Below are 19746 nucleotides of genomic sequence, written 5' to 3'. Positions count from 1 at the left end.
GAGTACAGCTGACATGATTTCAGAAAACAAACTGTATATGAATTCATGAGTGACGTCACACTGCACAGGACGGCATGTGAAAGATGGGAGGTAACACTAGACTGTAACGCTAAATGGTTGACGGTTGATAAAGATGTGTTGACCAGAATCAGAAATGATTCCACTAGACATTTAAGCATATACTGTATAGTAGCCCAGTAGCACAGGTCCTGTCAGATTTTGACATGCTGACACAAGCTGTATATGCAGCCGATATATCATTGAACGAATGTTATGTTGTTCATACTGTACCATAATCTCAATAGAAATGGAGGCAGTTTGGTTAGCATTAGCAGCATCCCTCTCAATGGGCACCATGCCAGGATTCACAGCAAACATCCTGAAATTAACTGAATTTGTCGAGGTGTGTGTGTGTGTGTGTGTGTGTGTGTGTGTGTGTGTGTGTGTGTGTGTGTGTGTGTGTGTCAGACAGACAGACAGACAGACAGACAGTTTTGTCAATATTTATCAATCGCTTGTGTGCAAGAAACCCTCCCTGTTTGTTGAATAGTGAACTATAAATGCTATTTTAAAGTCACAATTTGTATTATTTTTTTTAAATCACATTTATAATAATAATAACTAACTAGAAAAGTGTGCCTTCCGCCTGGCGGAGACAATAATAGCATCTCACTCTGCATCTCCTATCATAATCTGAAAGATCAGGGCTTCCAGAAACACCTTTGTGCCCTGTCCCCCAATGCACGCATATTTGTGTAGGCTACATTGTATATAAAACAATAATTTTACACCTTCTTTGGCATTCATGGCTAAAATGTTATGTTTAACAATCTTATAGTATTGTTCTAAGGCGGTGGACTGACCTTTAGTATTGGGGGTGTAGATGGTCTTATCTGTCTGGATGAAGATGTAACCTGACTGGAAGGAGACCATGACCACCTTCTCCAGCAGCCGTCCAGGGAACTGAGCTTGCAGGTAGACATACTGCTTCATATTGGGATCCTTCTTAAATGTATCAGATGGGATCTGAAACCAGTACAGGCAGAATACATTGGCTTTACCCCAATTATATTCAAAAGTGACATTCAATTGTCATGGTATTCCGATTTCTTTACTTTAGTACAGTACCTACAGTATACCACAAATACTCGAGTAAAGTAAAAGTCTAAACTTTTATTGAGTAAAACAAAGTACCAAAATATAGTTAATGTTCAAAAACTAAAAGTAGGTGTCAAATGTCAATCCGTTGTGACTTGTGAGCTTGTAGATTGGCTATTTTAAAATAAACAATCAATCAATATTGATCTAAATCTAATCTAAAGTACCAACTTGTACACATTTTAGATGTTGTGGAGTAGAAGTATAAAATATTGCTAAGAAAAGTTACCGGTAAGTAAAATTACCTCAAAATTGTATTTAAGATTTTTTAACTTAAGCTGTATGAAATACTTGCCATTAATATAGTGGTTGCAACTGTATTAAATGATTGCCCGAGTCCCGTGGTGGGAGTTCTGCTCGGAGACCGCATGTAATTCCGACGGAGCATTAGTCCAACATGCGTCCACATGTCGGACATGCGCTGCTCCCGTGCTTGCGGTTATGTTAGGTTAGGGTTTGAGGTGGGTTGTCGTTCGTCGGACCAATGACTAGTCTGAACTACGTACTGTACCTGTTCTGCTCTGGTCTTAGTGAAATATTACGTAGTTCCGGTCATTTTGTGGGGGGCACTGGGGCCACGCATTAAAAGTAAATTAATCCACAAAACTTTTGTATGGTTGACCTAAATATTCTAAAATATTAGTGCAACTTTCGTTAATTTTTGACCCCTCTATCACATGGAACTATGTTTTTTGTGTCCATATCACTACGCCCAAAAAAAGAGTTCCATGTGATAGAGGGGTCAAAGTTGAACGAAAGTTGCGCTAATATTTTAGAAATAGGTCCACAATACAAATGACGTTAGTTTTGTGAATTAATTTACTTTTACTGCGTGGCCCCAGTGCACCCCACAAAATGACCGGAACTACTAAATATTGACCAAAACCAGAGCAGAACTCCCACCACGGGACTCGGGAAATCAATTAATACAGTTGCATATTTCATACAGCTTAAGTTTTAAAAATCTGAAATATCCCTTTAAGTACAATATTTTAGTAGAAATACTTTAGCCTACTTCCAATTTTGTTGAAACTTATTTTGATTTTGATCTTATGTGTAATAGCAAAATGGCGAATATGGATAATTCCACAGGAGAGAAAACACATTTTCCGTGTGTCTTTTAGCTACAGATTTATTCACCAGTTCCTAATTTCGATTTGGAAATTAAAATGTTCAACCACAATAATGACAATTTAAAGTTCAGATGAGACTTTTTAGAGGGCTTAAAAAGTATTTATATTATACCGTAATATGTCCGATTGCTTGGAAGTTGTTGCCACTGTTAATGGTTACAGCTGTGGACTTCAACAGCCTTGAACTAGCCGGATAGTCCTTCACGTTGATTTCGATGACCTGGTCTCCACCTGTACAATCTTGACACTCCACAAAAATGTTTTCTGGAGTTCCTACACGCAACACGTTAGGAGCAGACATCACCTGCCTGCAGACAGGAAAGGACAACGAGAGAGAGGGGGGGCTTAGAGAAGTACCGGGAGGTTGCTGGTTCGATTCCCCGGACTGTGTTTCTATATTCAGGGTGGCGTTGCTGAAAATGAACACTCAGCTACGTACTATACCCTGGGTAAATAAAGAACAAAAAAGTAAAAAAGAAATAATAAATTATCAATTAGACCTCTATTACACCTTCTAATAGAGAAGTGTGTGGGTGCTTGAGCGAAAGTGGGTCATCATGTCCATAGATCCATGCCAAAGACCCCAAAATAACCTCTGGCCTCTATACTGTATTTTCATTAATTAATTTGGGGTCCTCTTGCAATATCCTTACAGCCCACCAGTTGGCCCCACCCCAGCCCACGGGTTGAGAATCGATGGTATAAAGGTCAACTCATCAGGTCCTGCATGAACATTGACCACAATGACTAATCCACTGATCATCCAGTACAAGATCAAAACTATATTTCATCATTGTTTTAGCTTTGCTTCTGACCGAATGCCTGCAGTATGTATACTCAGCAAAACATTAAACTAAACATAAAAAACATGTCCCTGAAGGAGGCGATACACAATGAACCTGTTATGGACTAATACATTCTAGAACTGTACGGTCATTTCCCTCTTAAATAAACAAATATAAACAAAGAATGCACCACCAAAATATATTAAAAAAATTACACGCGACCCCCAAACATGGGTCAGTTATTCGACCTTGCTACAGGTCTACTTACAATGGAGATGCATCAGCCAGATAAGAGAGGGTCAGAGAGGCCACACACAGCTGCCATAGTAAAGTCTCCCGCATCCTGCTTGCTGCCTACTCTGTTGTCAATGTGGACTGAAACCACAGACACTTACTTTTATCCTCTTCACCCATTCCAATCTGCAGGGTTTCCCGTCACTCCCCTCCCCAAATCCTAGCGCGCGCATGCACGCATGCACACACACACCTGCTCCAGCTCTATGCCAGCATGCTGTTTGAGAGACGAGTCCTGCTCTTTGAAGAAAGAAAAATGCACTAACGAACGTATTGATTTTTTGACTATTTACCAGGTCACTGTTTGCACTGTCTGCATAGAGGGAATAGTGCCATTGAGTAACATTTTAGTTGTAGATGAGTTGGCCTATATATTTACACCAGGGGAATATACAGAACTCTGTCTGTCTGTCAAACACTGGGTCAGAACTGGGGGCGGTATAGTGGCCAGTAGAGTGTCGAAGTGTCCTTCAGCAAGACATTGAACCCCTAATTGCTCCTGATGTGCTGGTTGGTGCCTTGCATGGTTTGCTCCGCCATCTGTATGAATATGAGTGTGAATGTAATGCACAATCTATATGTAAAGTGCTCTGGATAAAAGTGCTAAATGCACCATTTACGATAAAGGACACATTTTTTAAATTTCCCTTTTTTTATTATTAAATAAGAACAAATTCAATGCTTTTTCAAAATAGTTTCATAAATAAATAATAAATATGCTTGTCGTTTGGGTCCTGACCTGGGGTGAGATCACATTTCTCTTTTGGGTCTCAAGCTAAAAGGTTTGGGAACCATTGATCTATATTGGTTTACTTACTTACAGGTGTAAAGAAGTGGGTGAAACCATTATTGTTCCTGCGTAGGCTATACACTCCATCAGTGTTCCTGAAAAGAGAGAGATAGGGTAGATAGGGAACTTTGACGATGGAGAGGGCCACTATAGTTCCCCACTCACTCCAGAGGGCCATTCAAGTTCCACACTCACTCCAGAGGGCCACATTGCATATTACTGTCACAGCAAAAATAGACAATCTAGGCTCAAGATGCGTTTTGAGCTTGTAGATCAGCTATTTTTGCTATATTTGAATTGAAATCCTAAAGTAATTTTTGCTATTTTTTTAATGGAATGCTGAAAAGTAATTTGTATTTCATTTCAAAAAAGTTTCAAATGCCTTTAATTATAGTTATGTTAACTTTATGACTCATTAAGCTACTAATATAGACTGAAGTAATTCAAGTGAGTCATGTTTGCATGTTTGGAATAACAGCTGAAATGATCAGTATTCCGACATTAACCTGGGGGCCACATTAAGTGAAGGTGGAGGCCGCATGTGGCCCCCGGCCACCATGTATGCCCTAGAGCAGGAGTTGAGAGGTAAAAGAAAACAAAAAGAACACAGGTCACAATGAATCACATAATCAAATATATAAGATAGCTAGCAGCACTGCAGTTTGTAACATAAGAATAGATAATGGATGCAGTGTAACTGTGCTTAAAGCACCAAGGACTCTAGCTATTTGAACATGATTACGTTTTGTTTGGTTAGTGATCCTGAATAGGCCACGCCAACTGATCAAATGGTGTCCCAAGAAGACTCACTGTTTTGAGTCAGCAAACATTGCCTTTTACACTCACACAAGGCCATTTCTCTCTAATTATTAAACCCAGTTCTGTGTAAGTACTTGTGTTCTGTTGTCAATAAAAAAACGAACCCATAGATCAATTAATTTGTTGGTGTGTGTGTGTGTGTGTGTGTGTGTGTGTGTGTGTGTGTGTGTGCGCGCGCGCGCGCGCGCTGTGTGTTACAGAGAGAGAGAGATTTGACACCTAGGCTAGCTCGATAAGCTGATTGGTGCAAGTTGTGCATGTGACCATGGCTATTTGCATATGGACAGGTGAGCGTGGGAGAGAACTGTTTCACCATACTGTATGATTTGGACACACCGATCGGCGATCACTTCACTGGACCATGAGATGTGCCTATAGTCTTCACCACTCATCTTGGTAGACTGCAGCCTACTATTAATGACAGGTGAGTGACTGGGTTCATTGGAAAAATGCGTTTCTCTGTTATATTAGCCTGTCCCTTGAATTATTACACCTGCCGCCATACAATGTTTTATAGCAGGTTAAGCGATGTATGTAACCCATTTGGGTTGAGAACATCTTTAGGAGGAAACTATTGTCTATAAAGCTACTAAGCTAGGTTTTATAGTCAAGAGGAGCTCCTATTGTCGGCGTCGTTGTTTTAAACACGTTTTCTTTCTCATGTTGACGCGCTTGTCAGAACAGTGATATATATTAGCCTACCTGTGCTGCCTGGTTTTAGAGAAGTCTGATCAAACGGGTGCAACAGGATCGGCGGCATTCCTGCTGCTTCGAGTGCGACGTGCATTCGTCCGTGTCCTGGTGTGGTGTCCATGCCAGGTGATCGCACCGAAGTTATGTATTTAGTGTGGTCATTGACTGTGTAACCTATCCGAATTGCGCGCTCCTTGTATTAATCAATATAATCCGACTATCATCTGCGAGACGTGAGTGCGTGGATGGGCATGATACTAGTCTACTAGTATAGCCATGCAGTTTCTTTTCAGTGTTGTTTGAAACGAGGCGTGGTAGAATGATGGCGATTGGATGTGCTCGTTCTGACACAATGGGCCTAAGGATTTGGATAGGTTACCTGAGCCAGTGTACTTATTCAGTAGGCTATATCGAGAGGTCCTATTTCAGCACATATAGGCTATAAGGTTGCTGCAACACATTGTCTTTACCCGCAGTGATTAATTATACAGTTATTTCTAGCTTTGCCTTCATTGTTATGTATTAGGTTAGGGATTTGTCATTTGAACCAAAGTCAGTTTGTGGTTTCTTTTTTATTTTATTTGTTGATCCCATCACTGAAGAAGGAAATATTTGAGTTTAACTATAATGTTCTTTTTTTCAGATGCTCACCTGTCACATATTGATGGATGCTCTATTGTCACAGATGTGATGATTACTTGATTTAACTACTTCTGTCCTTCGGGAGGTGAGTTTAGGCTGATGGTGCATAATGGCCTCATTATGGCAGATCACTATGCTTGCATGTGTCCATTGTGTTTTAAATTGAACTGAAATGAAGCATACAATCATACATCATACTGAAATACCTTTTATTTTCCACCCGTTCCAATTTGACAGCCCGGACCTCCATTTCACCTCCCCTGGGCTTGCTGTGATGCTGTTGCAGGTGTTTCTCCCGTCGACAGTGCCTGTGCTCGTGTCCACGGCACTGTCCCTACTCAGCCTGTCCCTGGTTCTGATGGTGTGTGTCATCCGGAAGAAAAGAAGGCTGGAGGGTGCATATAGGCCCAGTGCCGAGGAGAAAAAACAGACTGGAACAGCAGGATCAGAGCGCCCAGGACTGCCCCTTCCGCTGCCCAAGGAGGAACGCCTCATATGACACAACCCCATGTTCACTGGGCCCTTCCTCGTCCACAGTAAAGTCCTTAATGAGAAAATTTCAATGTCCATTTTGTTTATTTGTACACTTTACTTTAATTTAACACTGAGGATTTTGCTGTGTGTTTGGAAAGTAAGTGGTAAAATGTGTGTAAACTTTTTATTCTGAATGTGGATTCCTCCATTTTCTTCGCTCATATTCAGTAGTACCAGGCTGTGCCATGTTTTACTTTGTGCCATTAACATACTCTTATAGACTCGCCCTTCTGTTTATCTGCACTTCACCTTATGTTCATCTGCATCCAAGATTGTGTAAACAGTAACCACTTAAAGAGTAGGCTACAAAAACAATTAAAGCAGACATGTTTTGCTGTACTTGGACTTTCTTTTCTTCCCTAAACCAAGTTTCGTTGGAAAAAATAACTGATATGTGAGCTTGTAGATCTACTATTTAATTGGCTAATGTTGGCCCCAGAATTTGGATGCTGGGGTAAAAAAAATCGTTATTCAATGTCCAAATACAGTAGGTGGCATGTGATCTTGTGGCACATTAAAAACATTGCACATCACCCCATATATGAAGTGAAGGATTTTTTTATTTTTTTGTACTTGTATAGATGTACTGTATTTATATGTATTTAAAAAAAACTAATATTTTGTATCTAAAAGGCTATTTTCATGATCTGAGGTGTAATGATTATTAAAGAAAAATCATGATTCTGCTGACGTTGAAATCTGAATTGATTAAACAAATGTGTTTACATGACATCTTCTGTGGTCAGTCCAGGAATTTGTGTGGGATTTGCTAATTGCTACCTATAGTGAATAGCCTAAATTCCAAGAGCCAGGTTCAGTAGGAGTTGGTTAAGTATAAATCAATTTATTGACTGATGGGAATGTTGGATTAGACATGTTTATTCATCCCTTAGAATAATCATTTTGGTCTCCTATTGAGACCAAAATGATTATTTTTGGTCTCCGATTTTGAATGGCCCCACATTTTATGCAGTGTAATGGTCATCACAAACGGCAATTCATCATCAGTCATTGCATCAAGCAGAAGACGTAAGTGCTTGCTAAATAATTGTCATGATAGTGGCAAGATAACCTGCCAATCAGATGCCGAGCAGTTCTGCCTCAAATCTTTTCTTCAGCTCAGAGACCTTGACAGGTTGCAGGACTTCCTTAGTATTTTCTGACAAGTCATCCTTAACAAATGGGGTGATTGACTCCTTTGAAAGGGAATTCTGCAAATTCTCTCTGCCTCTAGGTATGTTCAGGGTCCTTTCAGATTGAGCCAAACTGCTGGCCATGGACCTGTTCTCAAGGATTTGCCTGAAGGAGTTGGACTGGAATCGATTAACAGAAGATACCCTTGGAGGACAGGATATCCGTTCCAGCTCTTGTTCCTCATTTTCCCGCTGTCTGCCATCTCTTTTCTCAACTGAGGAAGGTTTGGAGTCTGGGTCAACTGCAAGGTTCTGAGGCTGAGGAGAAACTGTGGTGTGCAGGTTGGCTGTGTCATCCTGCCACTGGTGATGGTCCACCACATCCACACTATTAGGGTGATAGTCATGCTGAGTGTCCCCTGTCCCTCTGATCCTGGATAAAAATCCTGTCACCCCCTTATCTTCATTTTGCTCCCTCAGCAGATCATTCTGCCTTTGAACTGCATTCTCTGTTAATCTCCCCGCCTCTGCACTCGCCCTGACCTCCTCACTGCAGCTTATGTCCTCTACCTTGCTGGCCCCCAAACCATTACACTCATGCTTCTCAATCTTTCCTTGTACCATGAGCTCTTTAGCACCCACTTTCATGTCCTGCTGTACTGTCTCCTTCACTTCCTCTGCTATGACTTTCTTACGGTCTGATCTGATGTTAATTTCTTCTTCTTTCCAGTTCATTGTCACCTCCGTTACCTCCTCTCTCTTTCCTTGGACCTCCCTCTCCTCTCTACACTCTCTTGGTCCAGTTTCTTCCAACCAGACTTTCTTCCATTCCAGCAGACTCTCGGGTTCCTCTTCCGGTACGCAGGTGTCAAAGCTCAACCAGCCCTCTGCCACTTCTGATTGTAGCCCCTCCTCCAGGTTCCAGCTGTGCAGACTGTCACTGCCGCCAATAGATAGTGGCAGACTCTCCTGGCTGGGGGTCACCAGGCTCTTCTGTAAAGTACAAACAAAGTTAATGATGATTCTATCACACCATCGATGAGACCGTTCTTCGGTGCATGCCCTCACTATAAATGCTTTAAAACTTCTCACACATGTGGCCAAATAGTGCAAATAGCAATGTAATATTAATAGAAATTTGGCATAATTATATGGCATATGACCCACACAGGAAATAATACTGGATTTCAGATATATTAAAAAAAAATACCTTTCTGTATGGCAGCTTTGTGATGTAGTCATGGCTGTCGAGTGCAAACAGATCCAGGCTGCGTGTGCCGTACAACAGGCCGCACTCACGGGAGCTCCGAGAGCTAAGCGTTTCAAAGATCTCTCCCAACAGGTCCATCTCCTCTGGGTCACACAGCTGGGACTCTTCATCCTTTTGGAGGTCAGAATCACACCCAGCCACTGGCCTGCTGGTCACAGCACTGAGATAGACAAAGGACAGACATGCAAGAGCCACAGTCAAGGATATGTTGTGTTATCTGTAGAATATTTTAGGACTTTATAGTTCCCAGAATCTCACACACCAATCAGCTTATCGAGCTAGCCTAGGTGTCAAATGTCTCTCACACTGTCACACACGTGCGCACACACACACACACACACACACTCTCTCTCTCTCTCTCTCTCTCTCTCTCTCTCTCCCCCACTGTTTCTCATTTTGTTACCCGTCCCAAGTGTCCTTGCTGTCCTCATCTGTTCTCTGCTCCTCTCTGGAAGCCCTGTGTGTGTGAGCAGGTCGACGGGGACGAGACTAGCATAATGCCACATACAGTAACACAGCAAAGCAAGGCATGGCCACAAATCATCCACCAACAACATTTATGGTAGATACAGTATAGGCATGGATTATACATCAGCATTGGACATAGAGAGCAATGCAACATGCAGAGCGGCAGTAACAGACAGAAAACAAAAAAGGAGATGTTACTTCAACCAGTTATTCCTATTCAAAAAACTTTTTTTAAAATCTGTGAACACGTTAAATGCAAAAGAATAGCGATGCCGGGGTTAATTAAAGTGGTTAATCTCTTACAATATGTTATTATCACCACTGAGGATTTTACTGTGTACTGTACACAGGATGTTTGGCTGCATGTGTTACACGGTCAGATGGGCGGGTGGGCGGACGCATGCATTTTCAGAGTATGTTTATTAATCAATTTCGAAACGGTTTGGATCAATGAACTAAAGTAGTACACTTAAAATTCCTCTTTATCAGTGTCTCAATGAAAACAAAGATTTTTTCCTTTTACATGAAGTTATATTCATAAAAGTGTCACTTGCAACATTCTGCCAGACAGCCCACCAGTGGGCCCCGGCTCACAGGGAGGCTGTGCTGGGGCTCTCACCCAGAGGCGTATCTACAATAAGGTGAGGACAGGCGTCCGCCTGTCAAATCCATTTTCTGCCTGGCCAAAATCGATACACTGAGGAGACCTGAGAACTATTAGTGGACAGCGGATTGGCCGTTGCGCATATGCGCGACCCTCAATCACCCATTCGAATGCAAAGGCATGCCTTTCAGCCTTATACTATACAGTATGCTACTGTCTGGAAGGTATATCTCTTTGAAAACCTTTAGTGCTACTGATTGTGCGCGACAATTAACCCATTCTGACCTGGCACCCATTTTGGTGTTAGCATCATGTTATGCTTTAGCTATTGAAAAATAGCAGATCTACAAGCTCATATCGCGCCACCGAGTGGCGCGATACGAGCTTGTAGGTCTGCTATTTTTGAAAAATCGAAGAACGACTGACATTTTTAGAATCTGATCTCAGGTCAGAATGGGTTAATCAGACCAGTGTGTGTCCCAGTGGAAACCTGGTATGAATCTGATCTCAGGTCAGAATGGGTTAACACATCTTGCCTGCCCAAAATGTAATTCTTGCCTGCCCAAAATGTCATTCCTGGAAACGCCACTGCTCTCACCATTCCAAAGTGTTGCGTGATTGGCAGACGGTTCTGCAGACCGTCTGATCGGCGGAATGTTACTGACCCACCCCTCTGAAGAGCGGGTGTTTCACAGTGGTCCTACATGACACACACACACACACACACACACACACACACACACACACACACACACACACACACACACACACACACACACACACACACACACACACACACACACAGTACTATGGCTGGGTGATAAGATCAATATCACGATTAATGGACGATTATATAAAAGAAAGGGGGTGGGGTGGTAGCCAAACTACAGTCTCTGTTCAATGATAGATTTAAGGTCTATTCACAAGAAATCTTAAAAGCCAACCTACAATGTGTTGCAAAAAAATTTACCATGTTTTTGCCTATAATGACATTCCCAAAGTAGGGACGCCAAGTGGTTAATTTAACCCTGATAATGTACATTATGCACTTTATGGATAAATGAACATTGAGGGCATGCCCAGCACACATACAGTTTTGCACACACCTTGTGTAACAGCAGGTTCTTTAGTCCACGTTTGGTGAAACCTTTGGCCTTGAAGAGATTAATAGGATTATCAAACAAGTTGCTTTTGTGATATAGGCTAGGTAGCCTCCGATCACACACATAAATGTTCCAACAAAGAATGCACAGTATACACACACACACTAATTGAATTTAATGTATTGTGTTTTGCATTTTGTAATTCTGTTTTGTATTGTATTGTAGTTACCGTCATGTTGGCCTTGGATTTCATATTGAGGATGAGTGCGCCTCCTCCTTTCTGTATAAAATGCAAATGCATCCGTGTCATCTTCCTTTCAATTCCCACATTCGAGTTACATGTTCAAATATTTCAGTTGTAGTGACTCGCTGTTACCTTTAGGTTACCTACAAGCTGCTTGTAAGATGCGTTGCCCCCTAGTGACAGACAGGAGATAAAGGAATTGAGTTGAAAGGTTCAAAAGGTCAAACATGAGACCTTTGACTTTACAGCCCATGCTGGAGACATGAAAAATACAGACATGCACGCACCTGTTCTACACTGTCGAATTTCTTCTTCAAAGAGGTCATCTGGTTCTTCTCCCTTGTTCAGAAGCTCCAGACGTTCATCAATAAACTGAAAATGTATGTTCTGTCATCAGGAAGTACAGTAAAGTATCTTGTAATACTAGGGTATTTAGGTGTATCTGGTGTTTCACATGAACCTCCAAAAGTCTATAACAAAAAGTTAAAAACCTGTCCAAAAATGTATATGGTATTTAGAAAATGATTTAGAAAAACAATTGAGATATAATTTATTTCCAAACCATTTAATTATTTTTCTTTAAAATTATACTTTTGGCCATTATTGTCAATTTTGCAACAAGACAGATTTTGAGTCATATGCATAAATTATGTAATGTGCTCACAGTTGCCTGTGAGATTGTCACATATTTACTTCTGTGAATTCTTATCCAAAGAAACAAGATAGGCCTACAGGTTAACAACATAATATATTTGAATATTAAACACTGCCTTTAATCAGTCCTTTAATTGTGAAGTTAAAATAAAAGAATGCCTTCAACAATGTCAAATAAAACACTGAAGGTTCTCAACGTCGGGTATAGAACAAATAGAACCTTACATGTCTGTAACTCTGAGAGAGTCCATTTGGTTCAATCTGTACAAATTTAACGCTGAGGATTTTACAGTGTAGATTGGGGTCCCAAAGATTTTTATTTTATTTTTGCTCCATTGGGTTTCCGGACCAGATGTTGCGAAACAGTGAAATAAATAAATGACTAATGTCTGTCATTTACTGTACTGTACAAATCATCTGACTGTGATTTCAGGGTGTGTGGGTGAGGATACCCAACTTGTCCTGACTCCTGCAGAGGGCAGTAGTGTATGTGGTGGGTGAGAGGTGTTGGGCAGCGTTAGCATACCTGTTTGAAGAACTGCAAATGCACAGCTCCCTGTAGGAACTGTGTCATAGCGGGAGACTTGTGGAGTAGAAACAGCTCTTCACTAAAGCACTTCTCACTCTCCTCCTGATCAGAGAGACGGAGAGAGAGAGTAGAGTAGAGTGAGTTCATCACCAATATTTAAACAGTGGTGTTAATAATAATAACTAAGTATATTTACTACAATTTTGAGGTGCTTTTAATACTTCCACTATCCACCACATCTCAGAGGCAAATTAATTGATAAATTAATTGTCATAAGCTAAGAAGCTATATACCCAGCAGCACAAGAAGTAGGCAAATCAGCAAATGTAGAATAACAAAGTGATGAACACATTACAAAGCTGCAAATAGTACATATACATTTGGTACTTTATTGTGATACCAAATACATTTCTACTTTTTCTCGAGTACATTTTTGATTATTGTGTTATTGCTAGATTAAATCAGAACAGAGTACTTCTTCTACCACTGAACATATATCTATAGTAAAACAAGCTGTATGAAGAGGTCAGGTGCACTCATTAATGTAGGCGCAGTGTCAGGGATGTTTAGTTTGACCTTTGCGTCTTGCAGGGCATCCTTATAGCCACCGAACAGCATGGCCTGAGCTCTAAGAAAGGCCTTGGCAACACCGCAGCCTGCAGCCGCTGTCTGACGCTTCAGGTGTGCCTTCAGCCTGGACATCTGAAGACACAACAACAGGGAGTCATGTGACACTGGTGTTATCTCACCAATAGGGCATCAAGTCTGACAGACCACCGCTGGTGTGCAGCGTAGGTGATTTTCAATTATTTTAAGGTTTGAGGGCATGTTTTAAATGAATACAGCTATTTGTATTTATTTGGCAGGTTGCAAGTTGGTGCCATTTCATTACCACGTCTGTAGGTATCCTCTTCAGGTCATCAAAGGGATTTTCAAGAGTGTTTGTGTCAACATTTAGAATGACAACTTCCTCCAATCCGCGACTCCTCACCTTCTGTCATAAAACCAGATTTAATGTGCTTACAAGTTTACACTCCCATCACACTGTAAACAATACAGCAAATGCTGTAGAAATTCTGCAGCATTCCGTGATTGAACTATGACACTTGAGTGGCCAACAAAACTGTGTCATAGACAGCCGAAATAACTGTGTGCTAACATATCAATGATCAATAGTCAGAGGATGGTTGAATTACTTTAACTTCATGAATTACTTATCAGCAGCATCTTACCTCACTGAGACTTGCATGAACCCCGATGAGGTAAGGCATCGGCGCACTACAAAGTGATGAATACACAATAGAGGGTATGCACATGACATCATCATCATACCCGGAAGTTGTGCGGGAACGCCTACTGAGTGCCAAAAAACTACTTTCTGGCCTTGACAGCCCATACATCCAAACAGAAAAGTCCTATCTGATTGCATTAAACGATGTAAAAAAAAAAAAAGGACGTATGTATAGTATGTACAGTCTATAATAAATATATAATTACATGTGCAGTCCATCAATACATAGTGAATGTATACTTATACATGTATCAACTGTGATACATGTTCTCACCAGCAGTAGTCCAGTAGATGTGGGGGAAGCACAGGGATGAAGATGTGTTGCCAGTACATGGGATAGAGCACACCACTGAGTGCATGGACACAAGCTGTCAACTACAAACACAACATGGAGGGGATTAAGACACACTGAACACGCTCTCTGTGTGTGTGTGTGTGTGTGTGTGTGTGTGTGTGTGTGCCTGCCTGCATCTTACAGTGCTTAGTTTGCTGGCAAAGAGCAGGACTCGTCTCTCAAACAGCATGCTGGCATAGAGCTGGAGCAGGTTCCCCACGTCTACTGCTACAATCAACTCTGTAAGATTCCTCTGTCACACACACACACACACACACACACACACACACACACACACACACACACACACACACACACACACACACACACACACACACACACACACACACACACACACACACACACACACACACACACACACACACACACACACACACACACACAAACACACACACAATAAATCGAGCAAATGGGAATAGCATATAGCCTACCATAGTGTAGCAAATCAAAATACAACATTTTAGTTAGTAAATATACCAACACTCTCAGGGATGGAGGGTAGACTTCTGGGGTCTGGAGCAATGAAATAAGGAACCTGCAAGAAGGACAGACAAGCTTTTACATCCAGCTTTTACATCCAGCTTTTAAACATTCACAGAAAGTGATCTGGCTTCAGTAGGGTGAGTTTTCAGCCCTTTCGGTCTCAGTGTCTCTATAGCAATGCACAAACACACTGGTCTACTCTAATGAACACAGGTTTCAAATATTACTCAAGACAGCAAAACAGAAAGCCTACATGAGGATGTCGGGCAGACCAGGAATCAAATGCCTCAGCACATACTGTACTTTTGATTTAGTGGTTATAGGCAACTAATACATATTAGTATTACCAACTAACAGTTCACATGCACTAAAAAGTTAGTTAAATATTAGCATGTTCACAGGAGCTCGTTTCTGGAGCTCAATGGGGACAGAAGTGTAAGTATAGACAAGGTTTTAGTCAAGTCACAGTGGATATTGTTTTTAGGAGTTAGATAAGGGTGGAGGTTATTAGGTTTCACTGCAGGAATTAGTCCGGTATCCTGGCTTTGGGTATGTTAGTCCAGACTGCATTAGTCCGGTATCCTGGCTTCGGGTATGTTAGTCCAGACTGAGTTAGTCCGGTATCCTGGCTTTGGGTATGTTAGTCCAGACTGAGTTAGTCCGGTATCCTGGCTTTGGGTATGTTAGTCCAGACTGAGTTAGTCCGGTATCCTGGCATTGGGTATGTTAGTCCAGACTGAGTTAGTCCGGTATCCTGGCTTTGGGTATGTTAGTCCAGACTGAGTTAGGCTGTCTGGAACTCACCCAGTCCTGTCCAGTCCTGGCCAGGACACCTCTGTGCCGACCAATAGCTGCTTCCCCTCAGAAAGAAAACCACAACACGCTAACCATTTCAGAGCACCGGTCAAATAATGGACAGTAGCTGTCTTTGCTTTGTTTTACCTAAACCTACCATTTGTAGAGTGATGGAGCCTGCAGGCAATGGCATGGGCTGCTTATAGAGGGCAGCCAGCAGCTCCCTCATATCATTGGTCTGTAGGAGAGGCCAGGGTTAATTACCAAGGATACTTATACTCATACAAGGAGACTAGATAGAATGTAGGCAGACAACAGAACAACAGAAAGATACACACCCACCTGTCCTTTTGTACGGTAATCAGCCAAGTTGTTGAGAAGTTTGTAAAATACCTCAAACCATGGAAGATAGCTGTAACCAAATTTATAATGTTTTTTAAATAGTCAATATTTATCTCTCTCTTACACGCACACACACACGCGCACACGCGCGCACACACACACACACACACACACACACACACACACACACACACACACACACACACACACACACACACACACACACACACACACACACACACACACACACACACACACACACACACACACACACACACACACACACACACACACACACACACACACACACACACACACACACACACACACACACACACACACACACACACACACACACACACACACACACACACACACACACACACACACACACACCTGAGGATGCAGAGGCACGTCTGTGTGTTGTTGTTGAGGCGGCAGAAGCCAAAGCGCTGGCATCCCTCCAGGTCTGTCAGTACAAAGCAGAAGTGCTGCACTGCCATTCTGTCCCTCACTCTGCATGAACCCATGGATGGATGGAGGGGCGGGTGGGCGGACGGACAGACATACAGACCCACAGACAGATAGGCAGAAAGTAAAATATTAAGATTGTCAAAGAGCAAGATAAATACATTGATATTGAGTAAATAGAGCTGTTATGATCATGGTAGATCTGACCTACCTTTGTATGTCATAAGGGAAACAGAATCTGGGCAACTCTTCTCGGGACTCCTAGGGAGTAGGAGAGAAGGACATGTGGAAGACAGCAGATACTGTATGCTAAGCTGTTAATGCTCACTTCATAAGTGCCATCATGCAAATGAGATATCTGCAAATATGAAATAATATGGTGCAGGGATGTAGATGCTGATGTGTAGTGTACCTCATCACTGAAGTCCTCTGGAAACTGAAATGAAAGGCCTGGATCTGTGAAGAAGATTAATGTACAATTGCAATCATGTTCACTCCAGTTCTTCTCCTTCAAACAACACCCTGTACTTTAAAAAGGACCAGCAGGTTTTTACATGGCGGCCTCTTCAAATACAAGTGTTTACAAGTGGTTTTCCCGATCATGTGAGAGGAAGTATAAGCACTCTCCTCAACAGAAATATATTACCTTTTATAATCACATACCTGAATTAAATTACAAGTAAAAATACTTTTCATGGTTAATTGCACTGATGTTTTCCAACAGGAGCAGCATAAGTCAATGATGTGTGACAGTTTGCCTAGTCCTCTGCTATCGCCCATCTGGTACACCAAGCAAATGTTCATAAACATTTTTCAGATATTTGTATTATATAAAGGCCTCACCTTTTTCTCTGGTAATAGGGCAAGTTGCTTCAAAGAACCAGTTGAACGTTCGGTCTGGGTTTTCTCTGAGAAAGGGCATTTTGGCAGTCAATTTGAGATGTCCCACTGGAAAGAATTCTACAGTACCTCACTGATCTGTACTTCACTTTGTTGTGTTATCTTATTTCTTCTGTGGTCCATTTGATTTAGTTCTGATGTGAAATTCCTTATGTGAAGTTTTTGATTTCATTTCATTTAATATGTTAAGTTATGACCTCTTCCACTGAGGAAAGGATTCCAAATAAGCCTATTGCTTCTTCCTTTTCTTGCACAAAAACCTGTTTTGTTTCTATTTTATATTGCAACATGCTAACTAACAAACTACACCCTATTATTCCAACAATATTATGTAGTTTCTTAAAGAAATATTTTAACGGCAAATAAATGTGGTGCAGAGGGGAACAAATGGTGGGAGCTTGGGGAACAAATATAGACCTGTAGGGGACCCTGGTCATACCGGTATATGATTTTAAGTTGTTATGAACAAAGGCAAACACTGTACTTTCATGACAGCTATAGAGAGAGTGCCTCAGGGTGGCTTGAACTCAGCTTTGAACAAGACATAGGCTACCATTTCATTGTACATGGCGATTCTGTCAAAAAGAATAGCAGAGAGACACTTCCTGTGCAGCTGCAAGAGGAAGTATTGAAACCCACAAGAACATAGAAAAGAGCAGAGAGAGGATGGAGAGTTTGAGAAAATTAGCCATTACACTTACTTTAGTCTGGAGCCCATGCTGCTAGTACACCTCTGTGCCCATGTGGATGGACAGCAAGCAGGACAACATCAACAGGTGTGTTGGAGGGGCAACGTCGTTCTAATCAGCAGACAATACAGATAAACCCACAAATACACACAGTCTGCACATTCGCAGCGCTAGACTGAGCACAACACTTCCTGATTGATGTGTGCATGCATAGGTGCCTGTGTGCAGTCTGACGTATGTCTGTAGCTAAGTCTGTCTGTCCTCTTCAACTATCAGCACATTCATTTCCATTTTTTTCTTCCCTCCACGCATTGTGAGGTCTGTCTTTTTGTCATAGCTCCAGTCAGAAATGTCTCATATGAGGCTACTGGACACAATAAAATCCTGAGTTGGACATTCTAGGAGTTGTTACCACATTGACCCTGGTCCATTTGGTTACATTTGGTTACAAGAGTTAAATCATCACTGGGCGCTCGCGCGCACGCACACACACACACACACACACAGACACACACACACACACACACACACACACACACACACACACACACACACACATGCATGTATGATGCACAGAGACAAATATCTGAATGTTACTAGTACTACAAATAGAGGAAGTTATTTGCAGGAATAGACTTCCTTTTCACTGACATCACTGGGCTTTGCATAAAGTAATTTGCCATTTCTGTCTCCAGTAGTATCTCTAAAACACAATTTATATTATTTTTCTTTTATGTTTTTGTGAGGCCATGCAGTAATTTCATTTAGAAAAGAAAGTAGTTGATAAAAAACAAAACCACTGTCAAGAAACAGTTTTGAATGTAGCCATTACTAATGACATGCGTGTTTCACAATAGGATCATAACACTGTACACTTCCATTTTTGGGTGTCGTTTCCCTTTTGGTGGTAGTTAAAGGACGACTTCACCTATCTTTATATAATTGGTCCTCTCCTCACTAATGCTCATTATAATAATTATGGTAACATTTTGGTCTACTCCATGTGTCTCAGACGGGAGCTGTGGATAGTTCAGAAACCCACCTACCAGTGACATCATTCATGGGGAATCCAAGCTAATGCACTGACACGAAACAAGACAGGAACGCCCCAAAACGTCACATCCGGGACATTTACCCTGGGCAGAATTTTCTATGGCTGCCAATGCAACTTTTTCCAATCCTTAATCACATACGGACAAACATCTATGCCGATAATATCTAACCTGCGGAGGTAACGTGCCTGGTCTACGGGCAACAGATCTTTCAACCTATGTCATTGCAAATACGTTTGATAATCGCTACTCTGCGCAATATTGTTTTGAAAATGCCGCAAATTGCATTGCAGTGAACGAGAGCAAATCACAACTTACCCTGGGGGTGGTGACTCCGCCCTGAATACGCGTTGTCGTGTCAGTGTATAGAAACAGCAGGATAAAAAAAGGAAATAAAAGAAAAGAAACGGCAGGCTTTCTATTCCTGGGAAGTTAACATGCTATTTATAAACCATTGTTCTTGCGTTAATACAAATCTAAATACAAACATTTAAATCTTGTTTGAAAAATAAATA

At 41.5% G+C, this 19746-nt stretch overlaps 2 protein-coding genes across 3 annotated transcripts in view; both read right to left on the bottom strand.

The window, feature by feature from the left end:
• LOC308312375 (complement C3-like) overlaps positions 1–5904 on the bottom strand; it is a 30382-nt gene extending 24478 nt beyond the window's left edge. Inside the window, exons 1-4 of the mRNA XM_080758979.1 lie at positions 5682–5904; positions 2404–2599; positions 864–1026; positions 292–389 (exon numbers count right to left, since the gene is read on the bottom strand). Of these exons, the coding sequence (XP_080615105.1) occupies positions 292–389; positions 864–1026; positions 2404–2592 (450 nt within the window). The 5' untranslated portion in view covers positions 2593–2599; positions 5682–5904. The remainder of the gene's footprint in view (positions 1–291; positions 390–863; positions 1027–2403; positions 2600–5681) is intronic.
• A 910-nt stretch (positions 5905–6814) lies between these two features.
• Positions 6815–18461, bottom strand: dennd1c (DENN domain containing 1C). 2 transcript variants are annotated; one of them, XM_080794134.1, is made up of 22 exons: positions 18192–18461; positions 17434–17498; positions 17003–17046; positions 16802–16851; positions 16516–16635; positions 16120–16189; positions 15935–16015; positions 14981–15034; positions 14621–14731; positions 14419–14519; positions 14086–14131; positions 13746–13847; positions 13430–13555; positions 12851–12955; positions 11958–12042; positions 11803–11843; positions 11656–11706; positions 11430–11477; positions 10922–11023; positions 9655–9740; positions 9192–9411; positions 6815–8974 (listed from the first exon to the last, which is right to left on the bottom strand). In XM_080794134.1, the coding sequence occupies exons 1-22, from the start codon at positions 18206–18208 to the stop codon at positions 7928–7930; spliced, it is 2772 nt and encodes a 923-aa protein (XP_080650260.1). In that variant the 5' UTR covers positions 18209–18461; the 3' UTR covers positions 6815–7927. The 2 variants fall into 2 exon arrangements, with proteins under 2 accessions (XP_080650260.1, XP_080650261.1); XM_080794135.1 differs by having other exon boundaries at positions 6815–8971.
• Positions 18462–19746: the final 1285 nt, after the last annotated feature.

Source organism: Protomyctophum bolini (assembly GCF_963924005.1).
Source record: "Protomyctophum bolini genome assembly, chromosome: 3".
NCBI classification, from domain to species: domain Eukaryota; kingdom Metazoa; phylum Chordata; class Actinopteri; order Myctophiformes; family Myctophidae; genus Protomyctophum; species Protomyctophum bolini.
This window is presented reverse-complemented; position numbering and strand designations above follow the sequence as displayed.